At 39.8% G+C, this 17182-nt stretch overlaps 8 protein-coding genes across 8 annotated transcripts; 5 read left to right on the plus strand and 3 right to left on the minus strand. All coding sequences in view use genetic code 12, as the record gives it.

Annotated features, from left to right (window-relative positions):
- Positions 1–29: 29 nt before the first annotated feature.
- Positions 30–2165, minus strand: I9W82_004520 (uncharacterized protein; the record flags this gene model as incomplete). Its single annotated transcript, XM_067693601.1, has 1 exon — positions 30–2165. One exon carries the CDS (start codon positions 2163–2165, stop codon positions 30–32), a length of 2136 nt encoding a protein of 711 aa, XP_067547306.1.
- Positions 2166–2356: 191 nt separating this feature from the next.
- On the minus strand, positions 2357–3682 carry RPT2 (proteasome regulatory particle base subunit; the record flags this gene model as incomplete). The annotated part of the gene is made up of 1 exon (XM_067693602.1): positions 2357–3682. One exon carries the CDS (start codon positions 3680–3682, stop codon positions 2357–2359), a length of 1326 nt encoding a protein of 441 aa, XP_067547307.1.
- Positions 3683–4176: 494 nt separating this feature from the next.
- ULP3 (SUMO protease) lies at positions 4177–7623 on the plus strand (the record flags this gene model as incomplete). The annotated part of the gene is made up of 1 exon (XM_067693603.1): positions 4177–7623. The coding sequence occupies one exon, from the start codon at positions 4177–4179 to the stop codon at positions 7621–7623; it is 3447 nt and encodes a 1148-aa protein (XP_067547308.1).
- Positions 7624–7793: 170 nt separating this feature from the next.
- I9W82_004523 (uncharacterized protein) lies at positions 7794–9290 on the plus strand (the record flags this gene model as incomplete). The annotated part of the gene is made up of 1 exon (XM_067693604.1): positions 7794–9290. One exon carries the CDS (start codon positions 7794–7796, stop codon positions 9288–9290), a length of 1497 nt encoding a protein of 498 aa, XP_067547309.1.
- Positions 9291–9459: 169 nt separating this feature from the next.
- BNA4 (kynurenine 3-monooxygenase) lies at positions 9460–10845 on the plus strand (the record flags this gene model as incomplete). Its single annotated transcript, XM_067693605.1, has 1 exon — positions 9460–10845. The coding sequence occupies one exon, from the start codon at positions 9460–9462 to the stop codon at positions 10843–10845; it is 1386 nt and encodes a 461-aa protein (XP_067547310.1).
- A 218-nt stretch (positions 10846–11063) lies between these two features.
- Positions 11064–12350, plus strand: TIM44 (protein translocase subunit; the record flags this gene model as incomplete). Its single annotated transcript, XM_067693606.1, has 1 exon — positions 11064–12350. The coding sequence occupies one exon, from the start codon at positions 11064–11066 to the stop codon at positions 12348–12350; it is 1287 nt and encodes a 428-aa protein (XP_067547311.1).
- A 183-nt stretch (positions 12351–12533) lies between these two features.
- On the plus strand, positions 12534–13928 carry GLO3 (ADP-ribosylation factor GTPase-activating protein; the record flags this gene model as incomplete). Its single annotated transcript, XM_067693607.1, has 1 exon — positions 12534–13928. One exon carries the CDS (start codon positions 12534–12536, stop codon positions 13926–13928), a length of 1395 nt encoding a protein of 464 aa, XP_067547312.1.
- Positions 13929–14051: 123 nt separating this feature from the next.
- HGT19 (Hgt19p) lies at positions 14052–16034 on the minus strand (the record flags this gene model as incomplete). Its single annotated transcript, XM_067693608.1, has 2 exons — positions 14052–14455; positions 14696–16034. The coding sequence occupies 2 exons, from the start codon at positions 16032–16034 to the stop codon at positions 14052–14054; spliced, it is 1743 nt and encodes a 580-aa protein (XP_067547313.1).
- Between the last annotated feature and the right edge of the window lie 1148 nt (positions 16035–17182).

Raw genomic sequence — 17182 nt, forward strand, 5'->3', positions numbered from 1 at the left:
ATTCTACAAATAACACTTTGCTTTACTTTTCAGTACATGATTTTCGTTTTCAACTGGTATTCATAAAGCTTGATGAACTTCTCCTTATCGATAAACTCAAGACCATCTTTTTCCTTTGTCAAGTTGGCAAGAATGACATCGTATATCTGGAAAACCCATTTTCGGCATAAATCAGCATCACTTAAATACTCAATAGCCACCATTCTTTCAAACATATCTCCCAATAATTCGTTAGCAGTGTTTAAACCACTGCTTGTGATGATGTGATTCATTTGGTCTTGGATTTTCTTATCCTTGATACCATGGTGCAATTTATAAGCCATACATAGTCGACTAAAGACAATGTTTGTGTTGATAAACACCACATCATCCATATTCCATCCAAATTTAGGATTGATTTTGGAATAATGTACCATATATTCCACTGAATAGCGCTTGAGAATGGCATCTCCTAAAGAATCGAGCTTGTCTCGAAGGAAAACCACTTCTGGATACTGAGCAAAGGCTGAGACACTGGAGGGAAGAAGTGACACTTGAGCCAATTTATACAATTCCTGATTAATTAATTTTGGCAATGCTGGTAACTTTATTGGCAATGAATGCAATAGTACTGGTCGAAACACCTGCGAGAATATTTCGAACTCAATTGGTGCGGGAAACAGTTCCAAATAGGTATTTATAGTTGGAACATACTTAGCAATCAATGATTCTGTAGTGAAGTTTGTATCAAGTTTATGAGATGCCGCCAATTTTTTCAAAAACTTCATTATGGCATAATAGTAATCCTTATCTTCTAAGTAAACCATTGCCACAAACACATTCAAAGGTTGCAACCCGCGAAATAAAATCGTTGCCGACACATCCAATTGAATAAATTGCAAGTACTTGCAACTCTCTATAAATCCTTTCCATAATTTATGAGGACTGCAGTTGTTCATTAATGCCCATTTGACCAAATACTCAAAAATCAACAGTCCACCAACCTGCTCCAATGATGCCAACCCAGTTGGGTTACGGAAAGTGAGACATTCAGGCTGTTTGATTGTGATAGCAGGAACTACCGCATCATTAGCCAATACCAAATGCTGTTTATTAACACATACTTTTAATTCATTTGGCTCGTCATCTTTATTGAATTCAAAATTTCCCACTTGTAATTTGGTCAATGTATCATAGTTTAAGAACTTAAATCCTCTGACATTTGGTTTATTCCTGATCATTTCAAGTGCTTTCTTGCGTCTTTTTGTTTCGTAAGAGTATTCGTCGACTCGACTTTCGTACTTTGATGGTTGCACAAGGTCAACTACTTTTTTGTTGGATGTGGTGCCAAAAATATCGTAAAGAAATGTTGACCAATTGGCGGGTGTCAGTGGGGTCACAGTAACTGTGGTTTTGGAAGTGGTTTTCGATGACGACTTTTTCTTGACTTGGTTATTCATGGCTTGAGGACGTGCAGTGGCCATTTCCGTTGAAGCATTTTCTGTATTTTTAGACAACTGGGATATTTCTGCTGGATTTGGAGACGGTTGCTTTGAGGGCTTCAACAGCTTGCCTGTCACTACATTGGACTTGCTCTTTGTTTCGCTTTTCTCACCCGACGAATCTTTAGAATCCATTTTGACCGGCGTTGGCTGCAGGATCAGTGGTGGGTTTGGCGACGGCATCAGTGGTGGGTTTGAGCCACCCTCTATCTCTTCAAGTACTTTTGCATTACTTGGTGAACCCAGTTTATCAGGCTTAGACTTTGCCGTTTTACTCAATTTTGATTTGGCTATCGCCGAACTGATAGTAGATAGGAGTTTAGCTTTCCCAACCGAGCCTTTCTTCGGCAAAACAGTAGTACCACTTTTCACCGATTTGGTCTTGGAGCTCTTACTTGGCTGTTTAGACGACTTTGACGCGGTATCAGGTTTCAAGGCGTCCTTTTCAACACTCTTTCTTGCATTCGCTGATGCTTGTGATGTCTCCTTTGCAGGACCCGACGCTCGAGCTGCTGACACCTTTTTCGGCTGAGCCTTCTTGCTGATGCTTGGCTTAACCACAGTAGACTTTTTCGACACTGGTGCTTTGACACTTTTGCAACGCATCGTTATGATGCAGCCATGAGCCACAAATTGTGATCTATAACCAGCACATATTCCTATTGAATTTCGTAAAATGATCATACAGTGTGAGGTCTTCTATAATGTTTGAGTCGTTTGAGTCTATGCATATGTGGAAGATTTCAAAAACAATTGTGTGTTCGTTTGAAACCATTGGGCTAAGAAAATCTGTTTTTACGAAAAATTGTTTCAGTTTTGATACAAACATGGCAGATACACCACTAAAAAAGGATCAATTCAAGTCTATTTTTCTTCTACAAGTATAAACCTTCAAGATTCTCTTCAACCTTATTCTTCAAAACCCTCTCCTTGGCTTGCTTGAAATCATCAGCCTTGACTTGCATACGTCTTTCTCTCAACGCCAAGAGCCCGGCTTCTGTACATATAGCTTTGATATCAGCACCGGATAAATCATCTTTACCAGTAACAATCTCATCTAGTTTAACATCTGCAGCCAAGCTCATCTTGGATGTATGGATTGTCAAAATCTTCTTTTTCGTATTCGAATCTGGGTTTTCAAAAAGAATCTTTCTATCTATTCTACCAGGTCTGATCAAGGCTGGATCAAGACTCTCAATCTTGTTGGTTGCCATAATTACTTTAATATCACCTCTGTCATCAAATCCATCCAATTGATTCAACAATTCCAACATGGTTCTTTGAATTTCTCTTTCACCACCCGAGGTAGATTCATAACGTTTAGTTCCAATCGCATCAATTTCATCAATAAAAACAATCGATGGTGCATGGTCAGCGGCAATTTGGAAAATCTGACGAACCAATCTTGGACCATCACCGAGATACTTTTGAATCAATTCAGATCCCACTATCCTTAAAAATGTTGCTGATGTTGAATTGGCAACAGCTTTGGCTAGCAATGTCTTACCAGTACCTGGCGCACCGTACAATATTACACCTTTTGGTGGTTTGATACCCATTTCTTCGTATAGTTCGGGATGCGTCAATGGTAACTCAACTGACTCTTTGATCTCTTGTATTTGCGACTCCAAACCTCCAATGTCAGCATATGATTCAGTTGGCGACTTGTCAAGCTTCATAACTGAAACCATTGGATCAGCATCATCTTGTAAAACACCAACAACAGCAACTGTTTTATGGTGCAACAATACTGAACATCCTGGGTCCAACAACCCCTTATCAACAAACGACATAATAGGCACATAGTACTCAGAACTGGCTGTACTTGAAACAATTGCATGATCATCATCTATAATCTCCTCCAATGTTCCAACAGCCATTGGATACCCTCTCAATTCATCAATCTTTTCTCTTTCTTCAGCTTGTCTTGCTTCCGTTGGTTGGAAAGCCTCTTGATTCAATACTAGCTCTTCTTCCAAAAGCAAATGATCCTTTATTCTTTCCAATTTTAATAATCTCAACTTACAACGTGTACTAGGATACACGCTAGGTAATTTGACGGCGGTATCTGGACCTTTTCTTCTCTTTTTACCAAACCTTGATTCCACTGGTGGTTCATACTTTGGCTTTTCTTTCTTTTTGTCATCCTTCTTCTTGTTGAGGTTGTCACCTCCTGGCATACCTGATGGTCCTTGTCCCATATTTTGCTATACCTGTGTGTTCTAATTGAGGTTCTTGTAGAGTGGGTGGGCTACTTTTTGACATTTTTCAATCGCCACCAGAAGAAAAAGAAAAGCAAAACCACAGCAGCTAACTGAAGCATCGCTACCATGTGTGTTTAGAATATTTAATGGAATCATAATCTGCTCAAAATCAGTATAAGATAAGCTCAATATAGTAAGAAGATAGCTCATTAGAGATTTTACATAGAGCCTAGAGGCTCTACTGGTGTATCCTTGTATGTATGTAGTATATTCTTCTGTATCTGATTTCGTTTTGAGTGTCGCAGTGTGTGTGCAGGAAAACTGACATTTTCAATCAAACCAAGAGTCTCCTCCTTCGTCAAAGAAGGCTCTCCCCACGACGTTACCAACAGCCATATCTCTACCAGCAACTATAGAGTTGGCTGAAGACAGCTAGTACAAACTACTTTATTTGCCTTCCACCTGACCCTTTTCAACACATGCCATTATAAATGACCAGTTCTGATCTCAAAAACAAACAATTCCAGTCACTTCTCAGGAAACGTACCTCAAGCTCTTATGGGAGGACGCCTGTTGATAACCTTTACAAGAAGAAAGAAAAACTGCCAAATACCGTGGAAACGCGTAATTTTGATCCAAATATAGGCTCAGATACTCCAAAACCACATGCCAAGCCCCGTCAAACAAGCCTAAGTAATCTACTTCACGATACAAGTGGAGGAAAAGCAGCTCACGTACACGGAGAACCAACAAGGAGAAGGTTGGAAGGATTGCACTCGAGAACGGTGGAAGTTGTTGACCTTGACAAAGCCGAGAATGATAATGGGTCTAGGCATAAAATTAATGGGGTTAGCAACAGACTGTTGAAAGATAACGAATTGAAACATCTGGGAGGTAGGCTACGATCAGATCACCGTAGCTATGGCCCTAACAGCTCTCCTAAAGGTGCTATAGATGATGCCCACTACATATCCAGCGATGATGATTCGTCTCATTCTCACCACAATCACAAATCAAATGCATCGGAGAACAATTATCTGGAGAAGATTGAATTATCGTCGAGGATCCGTGAAAGACTAGATAACCTAACAAGTCGAACGAACCGACTACTTGACCTGAAGTCTTCTTACACGCCCCACAAAAGGGATACCAAGAGAACTTTGATCTCCTCAGAAACAAAGTCTAGTGACGCGTCCCCGGCTCACTCACACCATTCTCCTTCTCCAATGGAGAAGCAGCCTTACTCAAAAGCAAGAGCTTCATCTAAACCCATTACGGATGTGTCTCCATCCGCGTCCCCATCTCCAGCACCGTCTGTTTCCCAGATACCAGAATTCACAAAAGTACAAGATTGCGATGGGAATCAGCTAGACGTAAAGAACTGTGGATTGAACTTACTCCCTCAAGTACGGCATGTCTTAAAATCGTTCCAGTATCATGGTCAAAAACTAAAAAGGAGAAGCCAAAGAACTTATGAAATAGCTGTTTCACTGAATGGAAAGTATATCTATATTGGGTGGCGACATCCATCACTTGACCTTATACCAATTGACAAGTTTGTTGTCAAAATAGATTCGCAGTTGAAGAATTTTTCCTTTGCAAATGAATCGTTCATCATACAGTTGACTCGAGACCAGGGCCTTATCATTGCCTCGCATTATGGACACGATGACGATATTCGCGAATACTTTACAAAACACCCCAATTCAAAAGTAAAAGTTGATGCAATCTTGACTGAAGCTGCTGTACAGAGGCTAATGGAAGGAGTCAATGTTAGATCCAAACACAAGACTGCTGATCCATTAGCAAATGTAGCATTCCAGAAACCACGAAGAAGTTCACCAAGGATATCCAAAATGGTTGATGAAGGTATAGAATATGTGGGTAATGTTTCCAGCGACGATGATGAGCCTTACTTTTTTGATCACACTGACTACCATAGCTTTGAGCCAATTCCAGATTTCAACCCAGAACTACGTTACAAATTTCACGATGGACCAGAAATTACAGTCACTGAACGAGATTTTACAACTTTACAGCGAAACAATTGGGTCAATGACGTGATTATTGATTTCGGATTGAAGTATATTGTAGAGGATGCGATAAAGAAGGGCTTGGTTGCAGCATCAGAGATACATTCATTCAACTCGTTTTTTTACACGAAATTGACATCAGGTCAAGCAGGAACGCATGATTACTACACTAATATTAAGAGGTGGCTCTCCAAAGTCGATTTGATGAAGCTCAAATATCTCATCATCCCAGTGAACACAGGTCTGCATTGGTTTTGCTGTATTATAAGAAATCTTCCAGGGTTGTTGGAGCTGGCACAGGCACGGAAAGCTGCTGAAAATGAACCTATTGATATCGACGAGTCAGACCTGCAACCAAAGACTAATCAATATGCAGAAATATTTGCACTTGATTCTTTAGGAAGTAAAAGGAACAATGTCAGTGTGCCACTCAAGAGTTTTATAATTGGCTATTGCAAGGAGAAATTTGACGTCGACATTAATCGCGACCAAATTCGATTCCAAACGGCCAGAATACCTCGTCAAAATAATTCAAACGATTGTGGAGTTCATGTTTTGTTTAACGTTCGGAAATGGCTCAGTAACATCTCTGAGTGTGAGATTTTTTTCAAGAAGCACCTGTATGGGCAAGCAAAAGCGCTCTTTCCTGCAGAAGAAAGGAGGAATGAGAGAAAATACTGGTCAAAGATTTTGCTTAATTTGCATAGGGATCAAAATCCTTCGCAAAAAGATGGCCATGAACCAGTTGAACACAGTGACGATGAGGGTTTTGAAATTGTTGAGGGTAGCGAACATGAAAAGCATGTTCACCCGTCGCCCTTGAATCAAACATCATCTGGAGTTGACGATCGTGACCACAATAGTGCGAAGAGAAAAGTTCTGGAAGAGCTGAATGCTCTAGGTATTGAGGAAGTGACAAATGATGAGGTCACCAATGATGAACAGAAGATTGCTAAGCCTGTGAGTGAAGAGAGTGAGCCAAAGGAGTCAGCGCAAATACATGAAATTGATGCAGGGCCTCATGAGGAAGAAGAGCCTTACAGCCTGCTCAAGCCCCCGAAAGAATCAGAAGTCAGAGTTAAACAAACAGATGCACAAGAAGGTTCTTCTGCAGATGTTGAAGCACAAGTCAAGCCAAGCGAGAGCTTAAACCAAAGTTCTGCTGATAAGGACTCAATCATAGACACCCCACATCAAACTGAATTGAAAAACCTCGCATTGAGGAAAGAATACAAAGACGTCCAATTAACTCCCGGTCTATGTCAGTTGTTGAATAAATATTATCCCGACAAAGATACGCATATCAAAGGTGTTCGATTGATTGTTATTAAAAAGCATATAGCCAAAGCATTAAATGATCCTGCGAGTGTTGATGAGTTGGAAAACTTGCTCCAGGTGTATTCTGAGAACTCACACCGGTCTAATGGTAGCGGCAATAGTGATGTATCTTTGCCGTCAAAACACGTGTTGTCGAATACCAATGGAGATGTTACTAAAAGGATCGAGGAATTGAAACTTGCTAATGGTCACTCAGATGAAGAAGAGAATTCAAACAGGACGCCATTTATATCTTTACACGAGTTTAATGGTCAGCAGCGGAATGACAGGCAGAAACTGCATAATACGCGGAGGAGTAGCCCTGTAAGAGGATTCAGTGGAAGTTCTTTTTCAAGCATGTCTCCTAGTAGGGGAGGTTTTGGAAGTAACGGCTTTAGGAACAACCCCACCAAGAGTAAGTTCGGCTTCAGAGCGAGCGAAGGCCATGAGTTCCACAAAAAAAAGAAAGCAGCAAGAGATATAGTAGAAGCAGATGGGTTTGATACTGCTGCACATGAAGACTCTGATGATAGTGATGTTGTACTTGACTATCCACCAACTCCACATAAAAGGCGAAAGCTAGATTAGAGTAACTCTTGTATAGGTTCTTCATAGTGCTCACGTGATGCTTAAGCTTTTTTTTTCGTTTTCCGTTTTCTCTCGGTGTTAATCTCGGTCACTCCATAAAAAGGGAAGAAAGAACGCGGTTTGTTCTATATCATACACACCACAATTTAAACTACTTAGTATCACTTGTCATGCTGGCTGAAATTACATCACCTCCACTCCCTTCAAGAAATCGCTGGAGTACTTCTTCCATTCGAAGCACGTCTTCTGAATTACAAGACAAGGATCTTCCACAAGTTCCGCATTCTGAAAATACCATAGCGGAAAATGATGGGATCAAGTTCAAAGCAGATGATTCGTTATCGTTTATCTCAGCTGTGAGGCAGCAGGAGCTTTATAGTCTGCCAATGATGAATGAAGCGTTCAATGGAGTGATCAATGATCCCACATTTCACCAGCATTTAGTGGTTCCAGAGTTGACAACACTGGCATACCAAGAGTCTGATCAGTTCTGGAATACGATTATTCATGACTATAGTGACCAATGGATTAGGCGACGTGAAGTTGATAAGTTGGAAGCTGAGATTTTAAAGGGGATTACACCGGAGTACAGATCTGTTGTGTATTTGAAAACGTTACAAGTGAGGTACAAATTCAGCCAAGACCACACATTTGGAGAGTTATTGAAGCGAAGCAGTAAGACGAGGGACAGCTTGTCAAATCTTAGTGACAAACAAGAGGTTATTGAATTGGTTCTGCTTGCGTTGGATGTTCACGAGGACCTGGAAGCTAATCTACCATTTGCGAAGGAAAAGATTGTTGACAAGTACTTGATAAATGTTGCAGAGTTGTTAACAACAGTACCCGAACTTTCTGAAGAGAAGCGATTCTTTATTTTGACCAAGCTTTACAAGTTGTATTCTTCAGTGAATCAGGAGGAGTTTATGTATAAGGTCAATCGTTCACTAGAGGACAAATTGGACTCCTTCAAGCATATTGCAAGCCAAGGTATCAATTGGTCTGCATATTATAAGAAGTTGATCCCTGAGCTAATTTGGGGCAAGTTTGATCAAGATGTTAGCTTTAAAATCTTGGATTTGATTGTGTTTGAAGGGTTTGACTTTTTGTTACGGTTGATATTGTGGACGTTTTTGAGAAATGATACCAAACTTGCATCACTTTCAGGCGATGACCTTTTGACTTTTATCCAGTCACAGGAATTTTATTCAGAGTCGATAAACCTTGAGGCGGTGTTGGAGCTTGAGCCTCCTGTAATCACTTACGAGAATGAATTTTACTTAATGGAGGCCAACTCACTCAGTAACAATAAAAATGAGTTACGAAACTTGAACGAAGTGCATGATGAATTGGTGTTAAAGATTAACAACATGAAGGTCCAAATTGAAGAGCTTCAATCGACTCATACGGAAATTTCACAACAAAGTGAAGAGTACAATGTGAGCTTGACTGAGGCTGAATTAAAGCGCAAGGAGTTGATTGCCGAAAGAGACCAATTGCAGAAAAAATATGAGCATCTTACCATGAAGGAGAATTTGGCAAACACCATCAAGGCCAATCAAGAGTTCTCGCAGAGAAACAGAGAATTGCAACAACAGTTGCAAGCTATGAAGCAGTCGATAGAGGATAAGAAGCATAAAATGGCAAAAGCGATGGTCAATAATCAGTAGCTGCAGTTGAGGTGAACTCTTGAATGTTCAATATACCACTTGCTAGTATATAGTATACGATTGTAGCACTGTATAGTATGTATCATAAAGCTTCAAAGTTTGTGTCGCGAAAAAAAAAAAGTGACTCTGAAATATTTTGTAATCAGGCCATTCACACCAATAGCAAAGAATGTCTACAAGCAACACGAGTAACCAAAGCACTTCAATTGGGATAGTTGGGGCTGGATTGGTTGGATGTTTAGCAGCCCTAGCTTTTACCCGCAAGGGCTATGAAGTTACTCTTTTCGATTTAAGACCGGATCCAGCAACCATCGATCGATCAAAGAGGAATTTACGATCAATTAATCTCGCAGTTAGCAATCGAGGTCTTCGTGCAGTTGCAAATGTTGATGAGAAATTGACTAGAAAGATTCTTAGACATGTTATCCCTATGAAGGGGAGGATGATACATGATAAAACTGGCTTGAAACAGGAGTCTCAATTATACGGGTTGGATGGAGAGTGTATCAACTCAATTGATCGGTCTTATCTCAATGATTTGTTGTTAGAAAACTTGGTTGAAAGCGGAGTTGAAGTCTACTTTGACCACAAGTTGGTAAAGTTGAGCAATGTTGATACTAAACCAATATTGGAGTTTGCAACAAGAGATGGTAATATAAAAGAACAATTTGACTATGTAATCGGTGCTGATGGAGCCCATTCTCACTTTAGGCACCAAATGCAAAAGGGGATGCGGATGGACTTCTCGCAAAAGTATATCGACATGCAATACATCGAATTGTACATTCCTCCAGATCCAGAGAAAAAGTTTGCCATCGATGCCAATCATTTACACATTTGGCCACGGCATGATTTTATGTTAATTGCTTTGGCTAACGAGGACGGGTCTTTTACATCGACTTTTTTTAGCCCTTGGCGTGTTATTGAGTCAATCAAATCAAGTGCCGACTTTACTCACTTTTTCAAGGAAAATTTCCCCGATGCGTATGAACTTATTGGAGAGGAGGCATTAGCAAATGCCTACGATAATAACCCAAGAGGGTCGCTTATGCAGATTAGTGCATATCCCTACAATAGTCCGCTGGGTAAAGCTATTATAATTGGTGATGCTGCTCATTCAATGGTTCCTTTCTACGGACAAGGAATGAACTGTGGGTTTGAAGATGTAAGGATATTGATGGAATTGATAGAAGAGAATGAGGGAAACATTGAAAAGGCATTCTTGGCATACTCGCCCCAAAGAAAAGACGATTTAGATGCCATTTGCAAGTTGGCATTGGACAACTACTATGAAATGTCATCCAAAGTGACAAACATCTGGTACTTGACAAAGAAGAAGTTGGATTACACTTTGGGGTCCTGGTTCAAGAACAAATGGTTGCCTTTGTATACAATGATTTCGTTCCGAGATGATATTCCATACTCCCAAGCAGTCGCAATAGAAGCAAAACAGTCAAGGATATTAAATAATTTGCAACTTGGTCTAGTGAGCTCTGTTTTGGTCTATGGGGCTGTTCAAGCAGCGAAAGTTTACGCAAAATGGAACTCTCGTTAGAAGTAATAAAATTAAAATATTTGTGTGGTTTAATCTCTCTCTCTCGGCGTTTGTCTCTCTGTCTCTCTCTCTCTCTCTGTCTCTTAGTTTGATGAAAAAAAAAAAAAAAAATTTCACATAAAAAGATGAATTTTGCCTGTATACCCCATCTCACTTGTAAATAGACATCTGAAGAGCCACAATATCTAGCCTCCCTCAAAGCATTAAAACAGAAAAATATGCTTAGATCTGTCATTAAAAATCAGTACGGTTTTACCGCCAGAATTCCAGTATCCACCACCACCACAGTACGTGCATTCCATGCCTCAAGCATAAACTTCAATGACAAACCTCCATCTTCAAACTCCCCATTAAAGGTTTTTTTTGACACTTTCACGCAAGAGGTGAAGAAATCTTCCGAGTTGAAAGAAAATATAAAGGCCTTGCAGGATGAATCAGGAAGAATGGCTGAGTCTGAAGCATTTAAAAGAGCTAAGGAGGCCTATGCTAAAGCACAAAAGGGAAGAAGTGCTGCAGGTAAGGCGGTGAAAAAGACTGCCGATGTAGTAGGTGGTGCCGCTTATAAGGCTTGGGAATCTCCAGTGGGAAAAGGAGTGAGAACCACTGTTAAAGTTAGCGCTGACGTTGCAGACAAAGCCTTTGAGCCAGTTAGAAATACAAAGATATATAAGGACGTTTCTGAGGTCATTGATGATGGATCGTCGAATATGTATGGTGGATTCTTGACCAAGGAGCAAAGACAAGCTTTAAGAGAGAAGGAATTGGCCAGAAAACTAAAAGAAGGTTACAAGGGTCCAGTCAAGGAAAATGAAGATGCAGGTGGGGAATTGATTGCAACAGAGATTAAATCATCGGGCCCATCAACTAGTGAAAAGTGGGAATCTTTTAAACAGAAGTCACCTATCGGTAAAGTTATTGTCATTCTCAGGGAGAAATGGGAAGAATCAGAGAATGGATTGATTAGTCTAATACGTACTATTATTGAAAAAGTTACTGGTTTCTTTGCTGAAACCGAGCAGGCCAAGACTATTAAACAATTGAAATATATGGACCCATCATTCAAGTTGCTTGATTTCCAAAAGACATTAAATGACTATATTGTTCCTGAAGTTGTTGATGCATACATCAAAAATGATGCAAAAGTATTAAAAGAGTGGTTTAGTGAAGCTCCATACAATGTATGGGAGGCTAACAACAAGCAATTCACCCAACAAGGATTGTTTTCAGATAGCAGGATCTTAGATATCAGAGGTGTTGATATCGTCACATGCAAGACCTTACAGCCTAATGACATCCCTGTTGTTGTTGTTAGTTGTAGAGCACAAGAGATCCATTTGTATAGAAAAGCCAAGACTGGTGAAATTGCCGCTGGTACTGAAGATCAAATTCAATTGAGTACTTATGCTATGGTTTTGACAAGAATCCCAGAAGAATTTGATAACAAGACTACAGAGGGTTGGAAGATTGTTGAGTTTGCCCGTGGTGGTTCAAGACCATTCCATTGAGGGAGAGGTTGTATGTATATAGCTTTTTGTTTGTAAGGGTTTAATTTAGAAAGACGTAACCGCCCATAAAAATGACACGACTGATCGATCGACACAGAAGAAAAAAAAAAAAAAATTGTCAAAAAAAAAAACAACGAGACCACCAACAAATTGTTGATTTCCATTTATTCGCAATATTAGGCCATGTCAGACGCAATAGCCACAAAGGAAGAAGTTGCCTTGGTGTTTGATAAGTTGAGAAAGGACCCTGCTAATCAGGTGTGCTTTGATTGCTCAAATAAGAATCCTACATGGACTTCTGTTCCATTTGGTATATTCTTGTGTTTACAATGTTCTTCAGTTCATCGTAACTTGGGTGTCCACGTTTCATTTGTGAGATCTTCCAACTTAGACAGCTGGCAGCGTATGCAGTTGAGAAACTTTAAGTTTGGAGGTAACCAGCCAGCCAAGGACTTTTTTGTGAAAAATGGCGGTTCCCAATTTGTCAATAATAAACAAGGCGTTGATGCCACTGCCAAGTACTCATCCCCTGTTGCTAATAAATATAAGGAAAAATTGAAGCAGAAGGCCAACGCTGATGCAATTAAACACCCAGATATAGTCACTTTGGATGATTTGACGGATGCATCACTGATCAATGTTTCCTCAAATGATAGCACAGATGATTTCTTTTCCAACTGGACTAAACCAGTTGGTGCTACACCATCTCCATTGGGCTCTCTAAGTGGAACTCCAAGTGGATCAACTGATGATTTACTGAAGAAGAAGCCAGTGTCGAGAACTAGCACTCCTACACCAACTACTACAGCTACTGCATCATCACGATTAAAGGGAAACAATACAGCTAAAAAATCTATTTTGTCCTCAAAAGGTAATGGACCTAGGAAGTCAAGATTGGCAGCAAAGAGAATCAATAAGAACGACGAAGTTATTGATTTTGATGAGATTGAAAGAAAAGCCCGTGAAGAGGAGGAGGAACGTAAAAAGTTGGGTTATACACCGGAAGAGCCAGCAGCACCTGTTGCATCTACACCATTGGAAAAGAAATCAACGAGCTCGTTGTCATTAAGCAAGGATCCTAAAGGTGAAAAATTGGCGCCTGCGCCAATTCAAGAAACAACACAACAGTTTCAAAAATTGGGATTCGGTATGGTCCAAGGTGACAATGTCGTTAGCAATGGTCCAGCTAAAAAGTATAAGGATGTGAAATACACAGGAGAAGTGTCAAACAAATTTGGAACTCAAAAAGGTATCTCTTCGGATGAATTTTTCGGAAGGGGACCTCGATTCGATGAAAATGCCACAAATGAAGCTAGAGCTAAGCTACAATCTTTTAATGGAGCTCAATCCATCTCCTCTTCGTCTTATTTTGGCGAAGATGAAGAGGCTGAAGGCTCAGCTGGTGGTAGAGGTCGTGCTGGATCACAAGGTATTAACTTGGGAGATTTGGAAGCTAGTGCTCGTGAATTTGCTTCTAGATTCTCCGGAAATGCAAATGAAGATATGGAAGTGTTGAAGGATGCGTTGGAAGATGGTGCCACCAAATTGGGATCCTATTTGAGAGATTTCCTAAGGTGATTTTAGGTAGATTTTAGATTAACAAAGTTTTTACTTTTTCTACAATAGTTATTGTTCTCTCAAATACTCTAAATTATTAAATCTCAGCTATCTTAGAATTGAAAATACAAAGAAGGATAGGTCTTACTCGACATGAGAAACCTCAGCCTTATCGTTCCACTCTTCGTTGGTAACAGCCATTCTTTGATGGTCATAAATTGGAGGAATCTCAGGAACATTCTTGCGACGCAAAACATGAATTTGAACACCTCTCATGAAAGTTCTAGTTCTGTAAATGGCGTGTGTGTACATAGGGACAGCAAAGACGTCGTCCAATTCTTCCAATGTCAATCCTTTGGTTTCTGGCAAGAACCACAAGACGAGGAAGAAGCCAATAGCATTCCAAGCAGCATACCAACCAAAAGCACCTGTTGGAGTAAATGCATTTTGCAAACGAGGCCATGTGAAGGCCAAAATAAAATTCCAGAACCAACATGTTGCTGTTGCCCAAGACATACCCAAATCTCTGATATACAATGGGAAAGCTTCTGCCGAGTAGGTAAATGGCACCGGTCCTTCTGAAGAAGAATACACACACGAGAATAAGTAAATACCCACAGTTACCATTCCCAACCTACCGTGGTTATTGTGTTTGCTGATTAAAAGCCCACAGCCTCCAATCAACAAGAATACACACATAAGGGGGAAAGCGAATAGCAACAAGTTTCTTCTACCAAACTTATCAATGGTCAAGAAAGCTGGAATTGCAAAAATAAAGTTGATCATACCATAACCCCAAGATGCCAACATAGCCTTGATTTCACTCAAACCACTTTCAACAAAGATCGAGGATGAATAATAAGCAATGACATTGATACCACAGAATTGTTGCATAAACATAACAATCCATGAACCAATTGCACCATTTCTGTTTCTTCTAATGGTGAACATTTCAATGATACGTTTCCAAGTTGGAATCTTGTAAGAACCTTCTTCCTTTAACAACACATACTGGTAAAAACAATCTCTAGCTGCAGCAATTGGTTCATGCCTCAATTGTTTCAAACTTTCAAAAGCATCAAGATGTCTATCCTTACCCATTAACCAACGAGGTGACTCTGGAACAAATGGTACCTGGAATAAAACGATAAAGGCTGGAATACAAGCACTTCCCAACATCAATCTCCAATTCAAACCAGTACCAAAGCCCTTTTTTGGGACATAATAAAATGCCAAAGAAGCAACGTAGCCAAACATAATACCAACAGCAGTGAAAAATTGCCACAACATAACCAAGGAACCACGAATGTGTTTTGGTGTACATTCTGCAGCGTAGGAAGGAACAGTAGCGGATTTAATACCAATACCGAATCCCAAAAAGAAACGAGCAATAAACAAATGCCACCAGTTGTTAACAAAACCTTGCCAAATACAAGTAGCGGCTGAAATTCCACAAGTCCAAAAAATGGTCCATTTTCTACCCAAGTGACGGTTAAACAAATCTGTCATCCAACAAGCAATACAAGAAGCACACAAATATGGAGCCGAATTGACCAAACCTTCAATTAAGTCACCGTTCTTCATCTTGTCAACTCCAAAAGCCTTTGGGTAAAACAAGGTGGCACCATTAACAACTGATTCATCCATACCTTGCACAGCAGCGGCCATGGAGCCCAAAGCAATAACAGCAACCAACTTCATAGGAATGTGCCATCTCTTGGTGGCTTCCAAATACAATCCTGATTTCTCTTCATCGGTCAAAAATGGCATAGAATTGAATGCTCCTGGAGCTCTAGCTAAAGCTGCAGCACGAGCAAACAAATCGGCATCCAAATTGTACTTAGTGGCATAGTTTCTTCCCATAGCCATAACTTGTTTTTCAGTGTACTGAGCCAAGATATTTCCATGCTCACCATCTGCACGTTCAGTTGATTCCACTGATTCGGAGTCAACAAACTGTTCTTTTGGGGGTGGATTTAGCGAGTCACTAGTTGACGAGTTTGAAGTTTCGAAAAGAGCCCCATTGTCGTGTTGTTGTTGTTGTTGGTGGCCAGGCTCATTTTGACCAGCAATATCTGAGTAGTTGGTGATGGGTTTTTCAGTGTCTGATGCGTTATCTGCTGGCATTCTCTAGATTTGTTTTGATTGCGAAAATGGCAGGTGAAAAATAAAAGTTGCAGTCTATCGATTAAGTAATGTAAGGTTGAAATTGCAGCAAATTTAGGAAAACTGACAAGCAAAGGAAAGCAGTGAAAGAGAAAGCTCAATAATTTTGGGGGAACATGGAGAATTACACGAGGTTTTATAGTGCCGTGTGAGAATTTTTTCTTACTTCTATTGTTTCGACTTTGCATGATAGCAAAAGACAAAAATGTAAGAGAGGTATATCTGGTACAAATATAGAGAGCATTGTTATGTAACCTTTGATATTTGGAGAGGCGAGTACATAATCTAAAATTAAAATTAAAAACACAAACATATACAGAGACACAAAGTACAATGGATTAAATTTCCAAAATTTCGTGACTGAAGTCTAGACCAAAAGGGGAAACTAGTCTCAAGAAGGGTAGGAACATAGTTCAAGGATCTAGTTATAAGTGAGTACTTTACTTGTCTTGGGGAAGGCTCTTATCCATAACAAGTTTGAGAAAATGCCTCGTTGCTAAAATGTCTGAGTGTAAAACTTATATGCAGTACTTTTTGCAGTCAGAGAATTATGCAGACACAAGTTACAAAACTGAAGTTCATTAAATTTTTTAAACGCCAGATTGCAGGAGAAACCAAAACATTTCATTCCAAATTTGGATAAAATAGAAGGTGAAAAGTGTATACACTGCAGGAAGAACTAAAGTTTAGTCAAAGCAGCATCAAACGTATTACATCATAGCTTTCTTCTGTTGGTTATATATTTTTTTGCAAATTGTAAGAGCTCATAACGAAGGATGACCCTGGTTTTATTGTATTCTGTATGTCGGAGTTCCGGTATCTAAGGAGAAAATTGTCATGGAAAGGGTTATAAATAGGTTCACAAGAGAGGCGTTGTCTGTATTGTTGCTGGTTTAGGTTTTTTTCGGGTTAATAGAAGTTTTCCTTATTATGGTATGATTGCTATTTGAATAAGTGTCTTTGTGATTCATACAAATTTTTTCAGTGTCTGATTGAGAAGTGGAGAGTCGTATGACGAAGAAAAGTAGTATGTAGTTTATTTGACCGAACTGGCCAAAGAATAAACAAGCTTGTACGTTTACATTTGATGATTCCGTGTGTGTGTGTGT

Source organism: Candida metapsilosis, assembly GCF_017655625.1.
Source record: "Candida metapsilosis strain BP57 chromosome Unknown scaffold6, whole genome shotgun sequence".
Classification (NCBI taxonomy): Eukaryota; Fungi; Ascomycota; class Pichiomycetes; order Serinales; family Debaryomycetaceae; genus Lodderomyces; species Lodderomyces metapsilosis.